Here is a 17,196-nt window from a genome sequence, read left to right as displayed (position 1 = left end):
ATTGTTTACTTTTTATTTATTTATTTAATTTTTTACTTGTTTTTTTAGAATGGTCATTCTCATAACTCTATTATATATTTTAAATTATTGTGTAATAAATATAAACTCTTATTATATTATTTCACATTCACATTTAATTTATAATTTATTTTTTTTTTTTAAGTTCCAATCCACTACACTTTCAATAACTCAATTCATTCACATCAATAGGTGAATATGGTTAAAAACATCAACGTCTGCACAGACAAATGTTTAACATTAACCTTTACAAACCAAACAACAGAGAAGCTAGAACCCAAAACGTAAAACCAGAATGGCGAATCGATCCAGCTCCAAAGTACAACTCAGTCACTGGCAGATGGATTTGTCAGTAATTCAAGTGATTTCTTTAAGTAGTCCACTGCAACAAAAACGTCATCAAATGCCAGGGCTCCAACTGCAAATCTTGCAGCCTTATGTGCTTCCGCAATTTTCTCAGGAGGCGGTTGGTAATTGCTGTCATATTGGTATTTTTGAGCTGGACTAGATCCAGGATCTGAGACAGTTCCATTCCGACTTCCTGTAGAATATTGGGATGTTGATGAAAAGCTTGTCGATTGAGGAGCTGACTGGGAAGGATAAGAAGTATCAGAGCTTTTATAGTAAGAAGGATAATGTGAGGGAGCGGCAGGGAGACTGCTGTCTGCAGAGCTTGGATAAGTTTGGAAATTAGGGTAATTATAAGTGAGATTTTCATGGGACGAGTAATTATGCTGCGGATGCTGTTGGGAGTCCTGTGGATAGGATTGGTAGTGGTATGACTGAGAATATGTGGAGTTCTCAGGTCTGTTTGCTGGAGGAGGAAGATCGTGTGTAGGGTAACTGGAAGTCATATAGGAAGAACATGATGGTGGAATGCTAACATTATCATGGAACTGAGACGGTGGCAGAATATCTGCAGAATACTCACTGCTAACATTATCATGGAACTGAGACGGTGGCAGAATATCTGCAGAATACTCACTGCTAACATTAGTGTGGAACTGAGATGGTGGCAGAATATCTGTAGAGTGCTGTCTGTTAATGTCATCTTGGAACTGATGTGGAGGCCGAATTTCAGAAGAATGCTGATTAACTTTGTTATGGAACTGAGGTGATGGATCAGGTTCTGTCCTAGGACTAGTAACTGCAGTTCCACCTGGCTGAAGATCCTACAAGGATAAATATTGTTGAACATTTTTTAGAAATATACTTGTATTTTGCTACCACAGTTTCATTTTTCAGGTTAAAATAGTAAACTCAAAGAACAATCTCCTACTATGTGTAAGGTTACCTTAATAATTGTTTTGCCGGTATAGACATGCATAATGGGCTACTACTATAATATGTTAAATCGAAATGCAATCAAAAGTCCACCTAATAACAAAAAAAAACTTTACTTATTCTAAATACAGAGAGAAGAAATAATTAATGGTTCCATCAAAGATAAGAAATAGCCACAAAATGTGACAAGAACATTATAAACAACACATTTTTTCTTTGAAAGTGTAAACAGTAGAATCTAGAAACAAACTAGCATGAACATAAAAATTGCTAGATCAGCTGTGTCGTGGAAAAAAAACAGAGAAAAACAAGGACTGCAATAATAATACTTGAAAATATTTTCTAGAAATGATCAAAAGTAGTTTTTTATTCTTTTCAAACTGAGGCATTCTGACTATCAATTTCTAAAAGTTGTTTTCCAATTACCACAAACGTTATTAAGTGTAATAGCCTAGATATAGGAGGGAGGATGGATGGTTGAGATTAGATGGGGATTCAACGGTTTAGATTTGAGGTTAGGCTGAGTATAAAAAGAGGGGTGGGGGCTCTGGCTGAGAAGAAGAGGAAAAAAAAAATGAGAAACAGAGAGTGAGTGAGAGAGAGAGGGAAAACAAAGGGGAAGGGAAGGAAAGGAAGAGCGCTAGGAAGAGAAGGAACCGAGTAAGACGAGAGACGAGCGTGGAAGTTTGCTGGAAGGAGTGAGGCTGCAGTGGAATTTGTGAGACAGAGTATGGAGGAGAGAGGTAAGAAGAATATGGAATTTCAAACTTAATTAGGGCAATACTCTAGGAAATCTTGTGTTGCAGGTTAGCTAAGGTGCACCGAGTCAGGGAGAAGGAAGTAGGTGAGGTGTTTTAGAGGAAGAGGTGTGATGGAAGGTTGAAGCCTGAGGAATGGAGAGAGAGCATGTCGTCTGAGCCGTGGAGGAGTCTACGATTCTGGTAGGCATATGTGCGAGGGAGAGAAGTGGAGAGGATTCAGGATTAGTGTTGTGTAGGCTATAACGGAGCATTTGAAAGGGAAATCGGTGTGTAACCGAGGGGTGAGGGGAATGCGAGGCATGTATACACTAGATGTATAGGTGTATGTATAGGTGTGCCGATATGACTCGCAGTGGGTGTATGCACAGGTGTGTGGGTGTGTGAGGCCATTTGGCCGATGGTTATAGGTTCTAGTGTGCCGGTATGGCAGTTGATAGCTCGCAGTGTGTGTATGTGTAGGTGTGTGGGTGTGTGGCCATTTAGCTGGTGGTTACAGGTTCTAGTGTGCCGGTACAGCAATTGGTGGCTCGCGGTGTGTGTATGTGTAGGTGCGTGGGTGTGTGAGGCCATTTGGCCGATGCTTGCAGGTACTGGTGTGCTGGTGTGATGAGTACTGGCACGCGGTGTGTATGGCCACACGGTGGTTGACAGGGCACTCACCTAATCAGGTGTTTGCGAGGCCATTGGCCGATATTGGCGGAGTTCAGTGTGACCATTCAGTGGTCGTTTGATGCTAGGATAACGGTGTGTATATGATGTTGTGGTGTGCTGGTGCATGGGGCCGCTTAATGGCCGATATTTGTGGTTGTGGTTGTTGGGGTGAGGCCCCGGGATGCAGCCATGGTGTACGTGTGTGGTCCCCGTGGGCCGGTATTGGCATATTGGAATGTGAGAGACTGGTTGGTTGTGTTGGGAGGGTGTACGAGTGATGTATTGACTGGTGACTTGGTATTGAATTGGTATGTTACTAGGGCCAAAAATGTAGAGTGTTTTCACGTTCTGTGGTTGGTGGGTTGAGGGGGCTAACGGTAGAGGGTTAGTGCGGAGGTAGAAGGAAGTCGGGCCGGTCATTTGTTGGCATAGTAGGAGGAAAATAGAGTGATAGAGGTAGTAGCTAATGATCGGAATTAAGTGTGGGCGTGAGGAAGGTATTGAGTGGGAAGAGAGGGTAGTTAGTAAGGAAGAGATGAATAGTGTTTGAAACGAACTAGATATATGATAGTGGGGAGTGGGTTTAGCTGATTGTCATTCTTTAGTTTTTAGTTTTAAATTTTATCTTACTGGATTATATATACTCATTACTTTTATTTTCAAATGCTTTGAGGCAGGAATCGGAACCGGAGTGCTTAGCAACAGAGCACCAAACCTAAAGAAAACAGGATATTATCATTGATATTGAGACATAATAGTATAACTAACTATATTAAAATAGTGGCAGAACTTTCACGTGTTTGGTTATGTTTGTAGAATTTCTTTGAACATAGAGTTGTATCTGTTGTAACGAGACTCGCTTACCTTATGGTTAATGACTAAGAGAATTGGTTGAATATTCTAAATACATTGTTTTGGACAGAATAGTGGATATTATATCTTAATGTAATTAGAACAGTGCAGGGGCTGTCACATTAAGTGTAGACAAAAAAACAAATGCAGGAAATGAAAATTTAAAAATATTTTCATATTTAAAAAAAAAGCCTAAAATTTTGTTCTTAAGCCATCTTTGGAAGAAATGAACTTTATTTGAAGAATTTACTAAAATATTCACGTTTAATGTAATTACGAGATGGTAAAAATTCCAACAAACCTTCTTGAGAATTTCAAGTATAATTGACAAAATGCATTCAAAATCTAGAAAAATAAACAGAATATGGAATGCCATTTTAGTTCCACTTTAAATTTCGTAAGAGTCATCTTCATTTTCTTCTAGTAAAAACTTCATCATATCTTAATTGAACTTAGTACATATTTTCAATTTATCAGAAAAATACGTATTTTCAGATAAAAATTCAGCAAAAGTTGTTCATATTTTCTAAACAGTGCCTTATCTTATCTCACCCTCAAGAACATTTTAGGGCAGAATATAAAAGCTATTGGCTCGAAGACCACTGAAAAGGTAACTCTAGTATATGCACATATGCACCAGGTTATGACCCAAAAAGCAATTCTTCTAATATATATCTTAAGGTTCTTTGAAAAATCTGCATATTGGTTCTGTTTTTATATGTCCTTTTGTGAGTGTATCCCTCTTCAATTAGTGGCCATGCACATATATATTTTCAATTAATTTCTGATTATTATTTTTTCCCAATTAATTTCTAAGTATTTTCCTTCCCAATAAAAGGAGAAGAGGGTCATGGAGTGCAACTGTAAGTATACTGAGTTAGTAACGTACATGAGCCATGCTAGGTGTACTCGCTAAAGCCGATAGATCATCATCACCAGAAGGAGGGCCAGGATTGGGCTTCCTCCCTTCTTTCAAGGCTTTCCTTATATCTGCAGCCTTCCACACTGCATACTTCTGTTTCTGCTCCAGCTGTAAAGAAATGTATGAAGAGTGAGTATTACTTAAATAAGAGAGTAGAAGACAACATATCACCTTGTAAAATAATCAGCAAGAATTGCTTAATCATTAATAAATCACAAGCATCAATGCTTAAATCATTCAATACTAGACGCTCAAAACATAACTACGCTTGAAGTGCAAAATTGGAAAGCAGCAGCACAAAAATACTATTAGGAACTTACATCAGGAGCGAGAGGACCAAACTGGTTTAGAACCTCAAAGAAAATGCTTGCAGCATAAAATGTTTTTGCAGTATTCCTGTCACAAGCACAACAAGCTTAATTCCCATATCAACTTGATTCAGGCACTAAAGACAAAAGGCTTCAATATTGAAAAGCACAGGATTTCATATGAGACATATAAAAGCATTTTAACCCCATCATGTATATGTAGACCTTCATTTATTTATGTGTCTGCATGCACTTAAGTTGGGCATAGCCCAATGAAAACCTGAAACAAGTCCAGTCAACTTTCCCAGTACCTAGGTAGTGATTCACCGTCAATGTTTTGAGTCCAAGATATCAAATAAACCATAACCATAACCATTACCATACCAGAAAACTATAAGTTATAAACATATCGACGAACTTGCCTGCAACCTAGGTTACTCCATCCGCCAACAGCTTTGCATGTCATTTTGTCTATATATTCAACTAGTTCTTGAAGAGATGAATAAAGTTCAAATTTTAAACATGTTAATTGTTCATTTCGGTCAACATGTAGAGCAAGGATAGCACAAAAGACAGCTCAAAACACAAGGACTGACACAAGTATGCATGCTATTAGTGCCACATATCAAGCAGGGAATTGCAATAATGCATGAGTATCAAGTGCCATCTATTGTGATAGTCAAAAATTAAAAAGAGAATCTTCATACAAATCTGCTCTTCCAGCACGATCTTGTTTGTCTGCTTTTGCAAAAACATTTAAGGCAAAACCCTCCAGATGCAAATTGTCATCAGGTGACAACTTCAGTGATTTCTTATCCTGCAAGAAACCAAAAAGAGTAAGCACAGACAATAGAAATTTGGAGCAATATACAAAAATCAACTAATTACACAGAATATCAACAAGGCAAAACATGTCTCTGACAGAAAATTAACATGTTTGCTATAACACCTCACTTGTTTCCTCCAGAGAATGAAACAGATATAAATAACCTATTCTTAGGTTTCAATATTTCTTCCAAAAAATACTATAATATAGCATCTTTCAGGATCTTTAGGACTTAAGAAACTTAAATCTATACATTTTCAGTACCAAAATGAGGCTTACCAGTGTAGATAGCTCAATCTTTCAAAATCTCCATGCTAAAACTATCAATGAACTTGTATGACCAAGGTAAACCATAAAATACAATGTAAGGGCATTACAGGCAGCCAAAACATGCATACAGTTCAAGCTGCAAAGCGGATCCCAACAATTGTTTTAGCACTTTGAGATTAGGCAATCAGACATGATCCAATGCCTCAGTACTAGTGCAATGTGAAAGGGTAACTAAGCTAAACAGCTTTGCAAACCAATGAGTTAATTAAACAATTTACTTGGTCAGCTTAGCCAACAAAAAATTTAACAATACTAACAACAGTTTAGCTTTCAAACGTCGAAATTTAATAATAATAACAATAATAATAATAACAACAACAGTAATATAGACCTTTTCAAGCTGATTAATGAGAGACATAAGGAGAGAATTGGTGGTCTTGGTCCTCTCGCTCTGAGGAATCTTCAAGCCCCGTTCCATCGCAAATAATCGACCTAATTGTCATCATTCAATCATGACAAAACATCAGGAAAAAAACGCCGTATGGAAGCCAGAAATACGATATAGAGATCGACAGAGATTATCTTCTAAAAGTGTGGTTTTCAAGCATATTCAGCAGGGTTTAGGGTTCTAATTTTTTCTTTAAAGAAATAGATACATAGACAGATATATACATAGAGAGATAGATAGATAGATACAGTAATAAGCTACGAGAGGTTCGTGCTTTTGCAACTCATCGGCTCGTTGCAGGTACGGCAAAAGAAGCTTTGCAGGCTCGTTCTCGCTCGCCATGGATTATGCTTGAGCTCTCCTGATTTTTCGTCGCAAGAGAAAAGAAGAATGAGAGTTGAACAGATTTCTCGGGCAAATGTGTAGAAGGGAACTAAACGACGTCGTTTACCAAAGCGTAATCTTAGACTCTAAGATTTTAAAAATAAAAAAAAAATTCAGGTACATTCCTCATAACGTGTTTTAAGTTCTTAACGATTGGGATAAATTTACTTTTTTGCCCTTGCTTTTTACGAATTTTATTATTCGTATTAAATTAGTTTTTATTTTTTTAAATTAAAGTAATTAATTCTTTATATTTTATATTGTATTAAGTTAGTATTTCACATAACAACTTAAAAAACTAATGACATAACGCAATATACATATTTTAAATTAAATTTTGAGTGGCCAAATTTATATAAATAATAAGATACAAGAAAATTTTATGATACCCAAATTTTTATGCAAATTCACAAGGTAACTACTGTGGGTAATAAAATTTTTTAAAAAATGGTAACCCACTAAATTTTAATATATTTTAAAATTCTAATAAAAAAATTAAAATTGTTATGTAATACTTAGATATTTTAAAAAATATAAAAAAATATATTTAATTAATTAATTTAATTAATAAATTAATAATATTATTATACATATTTAAAGGATTCTTCTCCAAACTACTATTAGAGCTTATATAAATTTAAAGATTTTAGTTTAGTTGATATGAACTACAAGCACAGAATTACTTAGAATTAAGGACTCATCTAGTATGTTACGAGAAAAAAAATTCTTTTTTATAAAACTTATTTTTCATTGTTATAATTAAAAATGAAATTTTTTATATAAAATATTTGTAAAGACCCAGAATTTAAAATGAAATAAAATCACAATTAAATGCGAAAGCGAAATAATAGAGTTAGGATTTACATTTCTTACACAATAGTTTAGAATACCCAATAAGGATACGAGAATGTCATTTCTAAAAAAAATAAACGAAAATTAAAGAAATAAACGAAAAGTAAACAACTGAGTATCTTATGACAACCTTCACTAGCTTTTGAAGGGAGTCCGGACAGTGAACTATTCACAACCCTCTTGTGGATCGGGATCTGGATCTTGATTCTCTTAATCTGAAATACTTAATGAAAGAGTGAAGTACACTATTCCAGTAAGTATATCACACTAATCACCGATACAGAAATCGAAAGTTGGTAAAAATCATAAAAACAATCAATTGAGCTCTTAATTTAAGTAAATTCATTTATCATAAGCAAAATCATTTATTATATATTTACCGTTACGAGATTTTTAAAACTGGCCTATAGAAACAATAACTCGAACAATATTATAATCTCATATTCAAGTGAGTAAGAACCACAACTTCCCCTTTTATTTGCTTACTGGTATTTTTGGGGATCTATAGGGATATCTCATTACGCGTGAACCAATATTTAAACTTTGTCAATCAATCAGTCGTCTTCATACCCCGTTCGGTATGAGCATCAAAATATCATCCATCAATATCACATCTGGTATGAGGGTGAATCGGGTCATCCCCATACTCCGTCTAGTACGATCACTAAAAATATCATCTTTCGATACATCGTCCGGTATGAGGTAATGTTTACGGTAGAATTTTTTATGTATCCGATCCGCCTACCATCTCGCAGAATATCCAGTAAAACAATCATTCATTAATTCACTTAATAAAATAATTTTTCATTTTTATTTTAATTTCTAGTTTCACAAATTAACCGTAAATCACACAAGACAAATAATACATGCATCAATGAAGTATAACTAAATCATTTAACTATTTCAGTATATTATCATGCATTTAAAGCTGTAAAATCAAACAATTAGTTAAACAGAACAAATAATAAATAACTAACAGGTTCCGGCTCCATTAGTTATCTGTAATTATTCTCGAAGTTTTTCAAATTAACCAAAATACCATATTATCGATCATTAAACTTTAATTCCATAACAGAGAGTAAGGTGATGGATTTTTATCCGAATTGATGTCCGCAATACTGAACTTTTTACTGCACTTATTAGCGGTCCCTGATTTTTCTAAATTTTCCTGCGGATATTGAAACATATTTCACGTACCTAAAAATACTTTAAAAATTTAAAATTGGTGTTAAAATCCTTTTTCGGCCAATTTCAGGATTCCAGCACGACGACACTGCTGTGCTCCGGCAATGGCACAGCCATCCGCGGCGGCAATTTGTCTCGGTTTGGCCGTTTTCGGCTGGTTTTGGTCAATTTTATACACATTTCTGCGAGAAAACACGTTAGGGAGCTTCAGTTGGCCGAAAAAAAATCAAAAAATGGAAACCTACCGGCAGTGAGATTTTTCAATACGGCGGCTCCGCCGGCTCACCTTCATGATTAGACGTTTTTCTTATGTCAACATATAGAAAACATAATGATAAATACAACGGTAAAAAAATCGTACAAAACGGAAAACGAAAAAAGGCTCATCGGAGGCGGTTGCGGGTTTTGCCTGCAACGGCTCCACCGGGCTTTGCCCGCAGCTTTTTACTCACCCGCCATTTGTTTTGCTCCGATATGGCCACAAGTGTGCTCAAAATTGAATTCTGAGTAGGTAAGAGAATTTTTACCTTTTTTAGTGGTCGGAGGTAGCTCCGGTGCGGCGACAGGTGGCCGTCGTCTCCCTTCTCCGGCAGCTGGTTCTTCTTCTCCAGGGGGCTGGCGGGTAGGATTCGAGTTCTGTGTGATGTGAAATATTTATACCAATTTTGCGTTATTCTGGATCGTCAATCGTGTTTAATCTCGATCATTCGATCGCGCCTAAGGAGGAAACGAATCTGAACCGTTCATCGCATCTGATCGTGACTATTCAATCGCGCCTGATGATGGAACGAATCCGGACCGTCCACGCACGCGGGAAGGCTTCTGGTCGTCCGATCGCGGAGCACGTGGATCGCCAGCATGACCTCCCCCGTGACACCGAGGCAGCATGCCTTGCCAAGCGGTGCACTCTGGTTTGTCGAGACTGCTGACTGAGCGGTCCTACGTGGCAAAATTTTTTAAAATTGCATTTCGACTTTTAATTTTTAATTTTTCTTTCAAAAACACCATGCGAACCCAAATTTTTACATCTTTTTCTCAAAATTGTTTTCAATTTCATTCCTAATCTAATTTTTTTTTCATAATTCACATTAAATTAAAATTTATTAATTTCAAAAAATAAATTTTTATACATTTTAGAATGTTAAAATTAATTCCGGATATTACAATATTATTGAGATATTATATAAAATATTAGTGCTTAATGAGAACGCATATAAAATTATATAAAAATATATTTACAGCATTTTTTTATTTTTTAAAAGGTTTAAATATATTGATATATTGCATAGTATTTCAGTTGAAATTTTTTGGAAAAAAAAAGTTTCCAAAATGCACAACCAAACACAAATTCTATAGAAACAAAATTAATTACTTTATTATCACACTTTACATTCCGCATTTATATTGTCACTTTAAAAAATAATATTAATTGGTATAAAATTATAAATTAATGTCATATGATTAAATATTTATTGAATGAATAGTATATTGTATAATATTAGTTTAAATGTATTATTTATTTAATAAAATATATAAATTTTTTTAAAAAAATTCCAATAAATAAAGATGGAAAAAGAAAAATGGGCAACGGATTATAAAAAAGCCCAAACCAAAAGCACAAAAACATAGGCCGTGGAATGGAGAAGACGTTGCTGGAGTGTCTGGAGCCTCGATCCAACCGGCACTTCGGTTCGCTTGCCAGCAGCAGGACAATTCCAGAGCTCCTACATAACATAACCCTTTAGTCAGAGCAATAGACCCTTTTTTTTTCTTCTTTTGACAACCCTACCATCTTCTCTGACAAGACTCAACTCCAACTATATATATATATCTATATAGCACTATCACATAATATATTGAAGCACCCTCTGCTTGCGATTTATTGTAAGGTAAATTCTGAGTTTTTATCTTTTATTATAATTTTAATTATTTACTTTTTAAAAAAATAATAATAAATAATGAATTTTATTTATAAAAAATGTTTCTTTAATTAAAGATAAACGAATAGATATGTATAAAAATTCTTATATATGATAAACTTTTTGAACTGGAATATTCATGAGAAAATTTTTAAAAATTGCCGCTCTAGAGAAAATTATTGAGTTGTGAACCTGACTCAAAAATCTCCTCATTTGTGAGTTGCCAGTAGGGTGATCCTGGAAATTTAAAGGACTTATCTTCTACTTAGAATGCTTAGATCAGATCATGCTTTAGCCAGTGTTCTTCCATTAGTCTGTTATTAAGCTTCATCTTCTGTTCTCCATGTTTCCCAGTTACAAGACTGGCAGAAAAAGCTCACGAGCACTTTTGGTGACAGGATCTTTATTGCCAATACTAAATGGGTCAACCACGCATGCAACAGTAGAAGTGACTTTGAGCAAATAAATGAGCACAAAATGGAACACTTTCGAAATGCCAATACAACATGCACAACTAGAAAACAAAAAAACAAAAAAACAAAAAAAAACTGTCTACTCTCAGGTTGCTTGATTTTCATAGAATATATATCCCTACAGTAGCACCTAGTAGTAACAGTAATCTCACAACAGTGTAAACCTACATATTATCTCTCTCTTATTATCACAATCATGGCGAAGCAGGAACTGGGTCGGTACCGGAAACATGTGAGCCAGCATCCTCTTTCGATATGGCGACATAGTTGACAGGAGCAACAGGCCTGTTATTGTCCCCCCTCTTCCCATCTTTTGTTGAGGACCTGCTGCCGTTCTGAGAAGCATTTAGAGAAAGACGTCTGTTAGGAGTTCCGTTAGCACCTCCATTTGCACGAGGACCCACTACCTTCTTATTACCAACTGGTCGAGCAGGGCTGGGCCTTGAACCGAAAATGGTTTCTTGTTCTGTGCTCACTTGCTCATGGAACTTCTTTTGATCCTAATAATTTCAAAGTTATAAATCCATTTAGTGCAAGAATAAAACAGTTCAGATGGAGACAATAAATATAAAAATTACGTGAGTTTAACTGTGCTTGAACAAAGTTAATAATCATACAACTAAGTCTTACCCTTAATCTCCGTTTTTCTTCTTCTCTTTCTTGCCTGAGCATGGCGTATTCTTCTAGCATAGCAAGAAGAACCACCCCATCATAAGCAAAAGATACACCACGCTCTTCTTCCCAAGCCCGAGTTTTGGCTACCAAGGTGTCAACCATAGCTAAACAACAATAAAAACTAATTAACATGAAGGCTTTATAAACCATTAATAACATAAATGTCATGCAAAGCCTAACATGTTGGCATGAACAAACTTTTTTCTTCTACTAAGAACCTATGCAAGTTCACGTCTACTAATGGCAACTGCGTATTGTCTAAGATGTTTCAGATAACAGTAATTGGACTGCATTTGGTTTTTCTTATCGGGAAAAATGACCACACAGAACTTGATGGCCAGGCATTTTACTGAGACTGAATTCCTTTTAAGATACCAATTATTTAACAAACAAACCACCAACATGGTGATGTGATGATTAAAATTCATGCGCTTTATTTGAAGGTTACAAATTTAAACCTCACTAAAAACGTATAACTCAAAACTTATACATGTATTATGGGACGATATTAGCCAGCCTATAATACTCGATTCAGTGGAACTAAGATTTAACTTATTAATGTGTTCGTAGGAATGTGATGATGAAGTTGGGTTTCATCTTTATGAGTCATGGCGTATCTATACAAAAGAAACATTCTGTGAAATTAGGTTTCCTTGGTTGGGGTAGCTGCAACAAGCTAAAAAATTCAACCTAATTTAATAAACAAACTTATTTACCTTCTATAGCTTTGATAAATAAGTTTTGGTGGTATTAAATTCTTATTGATCCAAGAGAACCGACCCACCTCTCCTGTCATAATAATCTCCTAACTTACGATATCTCATCATTGCACAAACTGTAATAGATTATGCCCAAAACAATTTTGGTAGTTCCTTGATTGTAAATATACCTGGAATTTTGTTCACCAGAATTCGAGCTTTCTCTGCACGCTTGAGATTTAAATGTGCACCTCTGCTGGCATTATACCTGTTCTCATCCTGTTTCAACAAGACAATCTCAATCAGGCTGAAACTGAGAAAGTCTGGAATGATATATAAAAGCATCTTAGATAAAAGAACAAACAATTATGTCTTTCAAATAATGCAATTCGTTACAAGTTGACAACATGTGTTGACATAATAGTTTATAAACAAGGAATAATTTGTTTTCAGTCAAACGTTTAGCTGTGGCAGGAACATGAGGATCAGTACAAAAAGTGATGACCCGAAATGATAAAGTCTGTAAATTGTTGTATGCTTGAAACAAATGAACTTCATTTGATGTTCCTAAAATTTGGACTTGGGGTCAAAATTCTCAAAAATACAAGAATAGGACCGCTTTTGCCTGGAAGATGTTAACTCACCGCATTACTAGCCAAAGTTCTTAACACTGTATAGCAAGGGAGGTAGAAGTTGCAACCACTATGAGCAGCCATTATTAATCACACTCAAAAGGAACTTACATCAAATTTCAGAAACACAAGATGGAAGGAGAAATGAGCAAAAAGAACATTGAGGGAGATAACATACCCGATTATAGTCTTCAAGCCAACTCTCTTCCTCACAGGCTGACATCCATTTCTCAACCCTGTCCAAAATTTCTTTTCTGCTGAGAGCTTCATCCTTAGCTTTAGCTATCTGGTTGTCCATGTCAGCCAGTAACTCAGAAGGTTCAATATTCCCAGAATCAATCAGTTCCATAATCTTTTCCCGAGCAGCCTCTGGATCTATTTCTATATGTGCACGAGCATGTATCTCTTCAAGTTCAGCTTGCTTTTTGAAAGCGATTTCCTTCATTCTGCTGGCTTTGAGCTGATCAAGCCTCTCAACTTCTACTTCAGCCTAAATGAGTAATCACATTACAGTGGGTAAATAGTGGTTGTGTATGGTAAAGACTTACCGTATGACGAGAAGAAATTCATATACCTGCTCAATCAAATCAAGAGCAAGTGCACCAGGAACTGTCACTTCATCAACTGAAGCTGAAATATTGCAGGTAACATGGTCAAATAATCTCCTTTCTTCTTCAGGAGTATCCATCAGATTCCACAAATCAATTAGTTGTGTTGATAACTCTTGAAGCTGTGAAGAAATTGACATGAGAACATTGAGAGTACTGTTGTAATTTGTTACAATAAGAAACATGCATAGATATTTACAAAAAATATTGAAGTTAAGAAATAAATAGAAATAACTTTAAAGCTTACATTCAAAATCCCATATTCCATTAAATGGACAATAATTTTTAACTCAAACACAAAAGAAATAGCAGCTAGAGATTAATAGAAATAAATATAGTCCTCCGTGAAGTACAGGAATTGTGACACAGCAACAAAACCACCATATAAGTAAGAAGGCAATGTTGTCTCCCCTTGATGAAATCGAAGTTGTTCTTCTCTCAAAGAAAGAAGAAAGGAAGATGATCATACTCAATCTATCCTTTCATAGTTATTGATTTCTGGTGCGTCTGCAGAATTCCCCAAATATCACCAAAACTCAAAAAGCACAATATCACATGTACACTGTTTGAAGCAATATATTTATATATGCGTATAGATTAGACACAATCCATGGTTTGCTGTGATGTTTGAATTTCAGTTTACCAAACCAGTGTAAAAGTTGTTGGGACAATTGATAAGCACCACATAATGGAAACAGAGGACAATAACTAAGAACTATCAACACAGAGCTACCTTATGAAGTCGAAGTTTTTTATCCTCTTTTAGAGTTAAGACAGTCTTGGCCAGACTGGAAAGTGTATCATTGCTGATGCTTTTTGATTGGACACCAATAGACTCATTTAAGCTGGGATGAACTTCAGTTACAGTGCTGAAAAAGTCCAATCCAAGGACAGCACAGAGATCATGCACCGTACTCACAAATTCAAGGACCTTGTGCAGCCTATCACTCTGCCAGTTCAAAGAAGTTAGTGGCATTAAAGCATATAAGAATAGATGCAACAAAAAATGTCCAAGTTACCAAAATACTATCCAATTTAGATGGCTTTACCTTCTCTTTCTGAAGTTCTTGGAGTTGTGCTTGGTATTCATCTAATTTCTTCAGAGATAGGTCAGACTCATCAACCGAAGGAGCCTCGCTGAGGTTCAAGTTCCCAGTGATCTCCCCACATATTTTTTGAATCTGTGATTGCACATCAGAAAACTCCTTAACTCTTTCTTCCTTCAGTTTCCATAGCTGCTCAAGAGCTGGTGCTATAGCTGCTAATTGTTCCTTGATTGTTCCCGAGGTCTTCTCTGGCTGCAATTTGAAACAAAACCAATGATTATGAACCTGCATCAATTAATCTTGCTAGAAGCTCGCAACTGCTGCAGAATGCATTACAATGGTATTGATGCCCACTTCTCAATTCATCCCAGCCCATGTATGATTGAGATAAGATTTCTTACAATTCCAACAAAACTTTTTTCTCCAAGAGCCGATGCAAGAGTTGAAAGCTCAAGTTTGGCATCTGACAAGGCTTGGAGTAGTTGTGCCCTTGACTTTGCAGCCTGCTCAACCTTCCTCTTGTATACATCCAGACACTCCTGCTCTATCTGTAGAAGCAGCTTGTCCCGCTCCTCATCACTTTCACCAACTTCATCCCAAATTTCCTATGGAAAATCTTGGATTAGCTTATCAAGATATGCCCACACAATTCCGATCAAAGTTTTAAAGATCAGTTACAAAAACATAATTACCTGCAATTTCTGCAATAACGTACCACAAGTGGTTTCCCCAAGAAGAGGATTTTGAGAATCTGTCACTGCCATTCAGTTAACACCAACAGGTAGTCTGCAACAAGGAGAGCATTTAAGATGACATTCTATGTTTTCCATGAAAGGCTAGGATGCACATTTTGAAACCAAACACAAGCCATGAACAAAAGTGTTGAATCAACATACCTTATTGAACAGCTACAAGCAGCACTTTACCAAACAAGTAAAACATAAACTCCTGAAGACATCAAAAGATAGCCTATCACCAAGAACTGGAAGAAAAAGAAGGCGTAGCAAGAATTAGATAAGTGTATCTTAGATTAAATAAGTAAAAACTAAGTAAGAAAACTAATAAACACAGTTGGGACTACTTAACCGAAGTACTAATCCCCAAGGGACCCAAACTTACATGAGCTTGGTTACTAAGAAAGTGATGGAAAAAGTTAAACAAAAAAAGAGCACATGATTTTTAGTTGGTAGTTAACCGAACTTAGCTAATAAAACTACTCATTTTTTCTATTGTCTATCTTCCAGAACGAACACAGATTCTCACAGTCATGGTCTGTTCTATTTCTTCCACATTTCTTGGCAAACAAACAGTATAATTTGCTCAAGTTCTACTCAAACTCGCAACTATCTCTTAACTATTTTCTTTCTCAGATTCTTTCCATAAAAAACTCTTTAGCTCAATTAAATAACTGTCATCAAAATAGAATCAAGAACTGTACTCTTCATCACTCTCCTCAAACCACGAGACAAAACAATACCTCTAGTTTCTCCCGCATTTTCTCAGTAACCAAACAAACCCCCTGCTTTATTCTAATTCAGTCAAACAACTGACTCTAACAGCCGATCATATAAATCCAAACGAATTAACCCAGAAGCAAGAATGCACAGGATCTCTACTTCCTATGTTCAAAATTAAGCTTCTGTTAGCCACCAAAATCCACGAGAAATACACCAAAAATTATTTCCATATAAATCGTGTATTCACTACATCAACTGTGCCAACAACTTAACAAAGTGCACCCAGATCTCTCCCCATCCTAGACGGAGACGATGGTGACCTAGAAACTGAAATCAAACAGCATTGCCATCGGAATCAAACAACCAAAAAGAAGAAAAAAACTAAACTAATGAAGAAAATGGGCGAGAAAATGAAACAAAGGAAACAGAAAGAAACACTTACCCAGATCTTCTTGGGGCTAAGATTTTTATGGGTTTCTGGGTTTTTTCAGATCTACACCTCCGATTTTGGTAACTGGAGAGAGAAGAAAGAAGAAGAAGAAGAAGAGCTAAGCAGAGGTGCAGAGAAAGAGACAGGGACAGACAAGCGAGTAAAATGGAGAGTGGGGCCCTTATATAATCTTAGTTGTCCTTAGAACTATCTGATAAATAAATGCCCGTGAATTTTGCGCTTATTTACTGAAATGACACTGACAGGGTACTGTGGCTTTTACTTTTTTGTCCCTTTTAGTTTGACTCTGTGCTTATCTGATTTGACTGGTATTTTCCTATTTTTTCTTTTTACTATAATTTTATGTGAGAAAAAAAGAAAAGGGTGGGACCCTAAAAATAAAGACATTAGTTAATTGAATTAAAGTAATTACTCAAGTAATTTGCACCCAAAAAAGGGTAATTTACTTGGTAGGCCAATCATAGATTGGAAGTCCA

General features: G+C 35.9%; 2 protein-coding genes across 2 annotated transcripts; both read right to left on the bottom strand.

The window, feature by feature from the left end:
- Positions 1 to 179: 179 nt before the first annotated feature.
- EXT-LIKE (hydroxyproline-rich glycoprotein family protein) lies at positions 180 to 6,774 on the bottom strand. Its single transcript, XM_022056668.2, has 6 exons — positions 6,589 to 6,774; positions 6,284 to 6,384; positions 5,504 to 5,613; positions 4,809 to 4,884; positions 4,456 to 4,596; positions 180 to 1,190 (listed from the first exon to the last, which is right to left on the bottom strand). Exons 1-6 carry the CDS (start codon positions 6,680 to 6,682, stop codon positions 345 to 347), a joined length of 1,368 nt encoding a protein of 455 aa, XP_021912360.2. The 5' UTR covers positions 6,683 to 6,774; the 3' UTR covers positions 180 to 344.
- Positions 6,775 to 11,147: 4,373 nt separating this feature from the next.
- LOC110826073 (65-kDa microtubule-associated protein 1-like) lies at positions 11,148 to 16,869 on the bottom strand. The gene is made up of 11 exons (XM_088218648.1): positions 16,712 to 16,869; positions 15,709 to 15,794; positions 15,505 to 15,598; positions 15,214 to 15,417; positions 14,816 to 15,064; positions 14,500 to 14,715; positions 13,733 to 13,888; positions 13,337 to 13,648; positions 12,718 to 12,805; positions 11,784 to 11,932; positions 11,148 to 11,653 (listed from the first exon to the last, which is right to left on the bottom strand). The coding sequence occupies exons 3-11, from the start codon at positions 15,574 to 15,576 to the stop codon at positions 11,348 to 11,350; spliced, it is 1,752 nt and encodes a 583-aa protein (XP_088074774.1). The 5' UTR covers positions 15,577 to 15,598; positions 15,709 to 15,794; positions 16,712 to 16,869; the 3' UTR covers positions 11,148 to 11,347.
- Between the last annotated feature and the right edge of the window lie 327 nt (positions 16,870 to 17,196).

This window comes from Carica papaya, chromosome 4 (assembly GCF_054855325.1).
Source record: "Carica papaya isolate Zhongbai chromosome 4, ASM5485532v1, whole genome shotgun sequence".
Taxonomy (NCBI): Eukaryota; Viridiplantae; Streptophyta; class Magnoliopsida; order Brassicales; family Caricaceae; genus Carica; species Carica papaya.
This window is presented reverse-complemented; position numbering and strand designations above follow the sequence as displayed.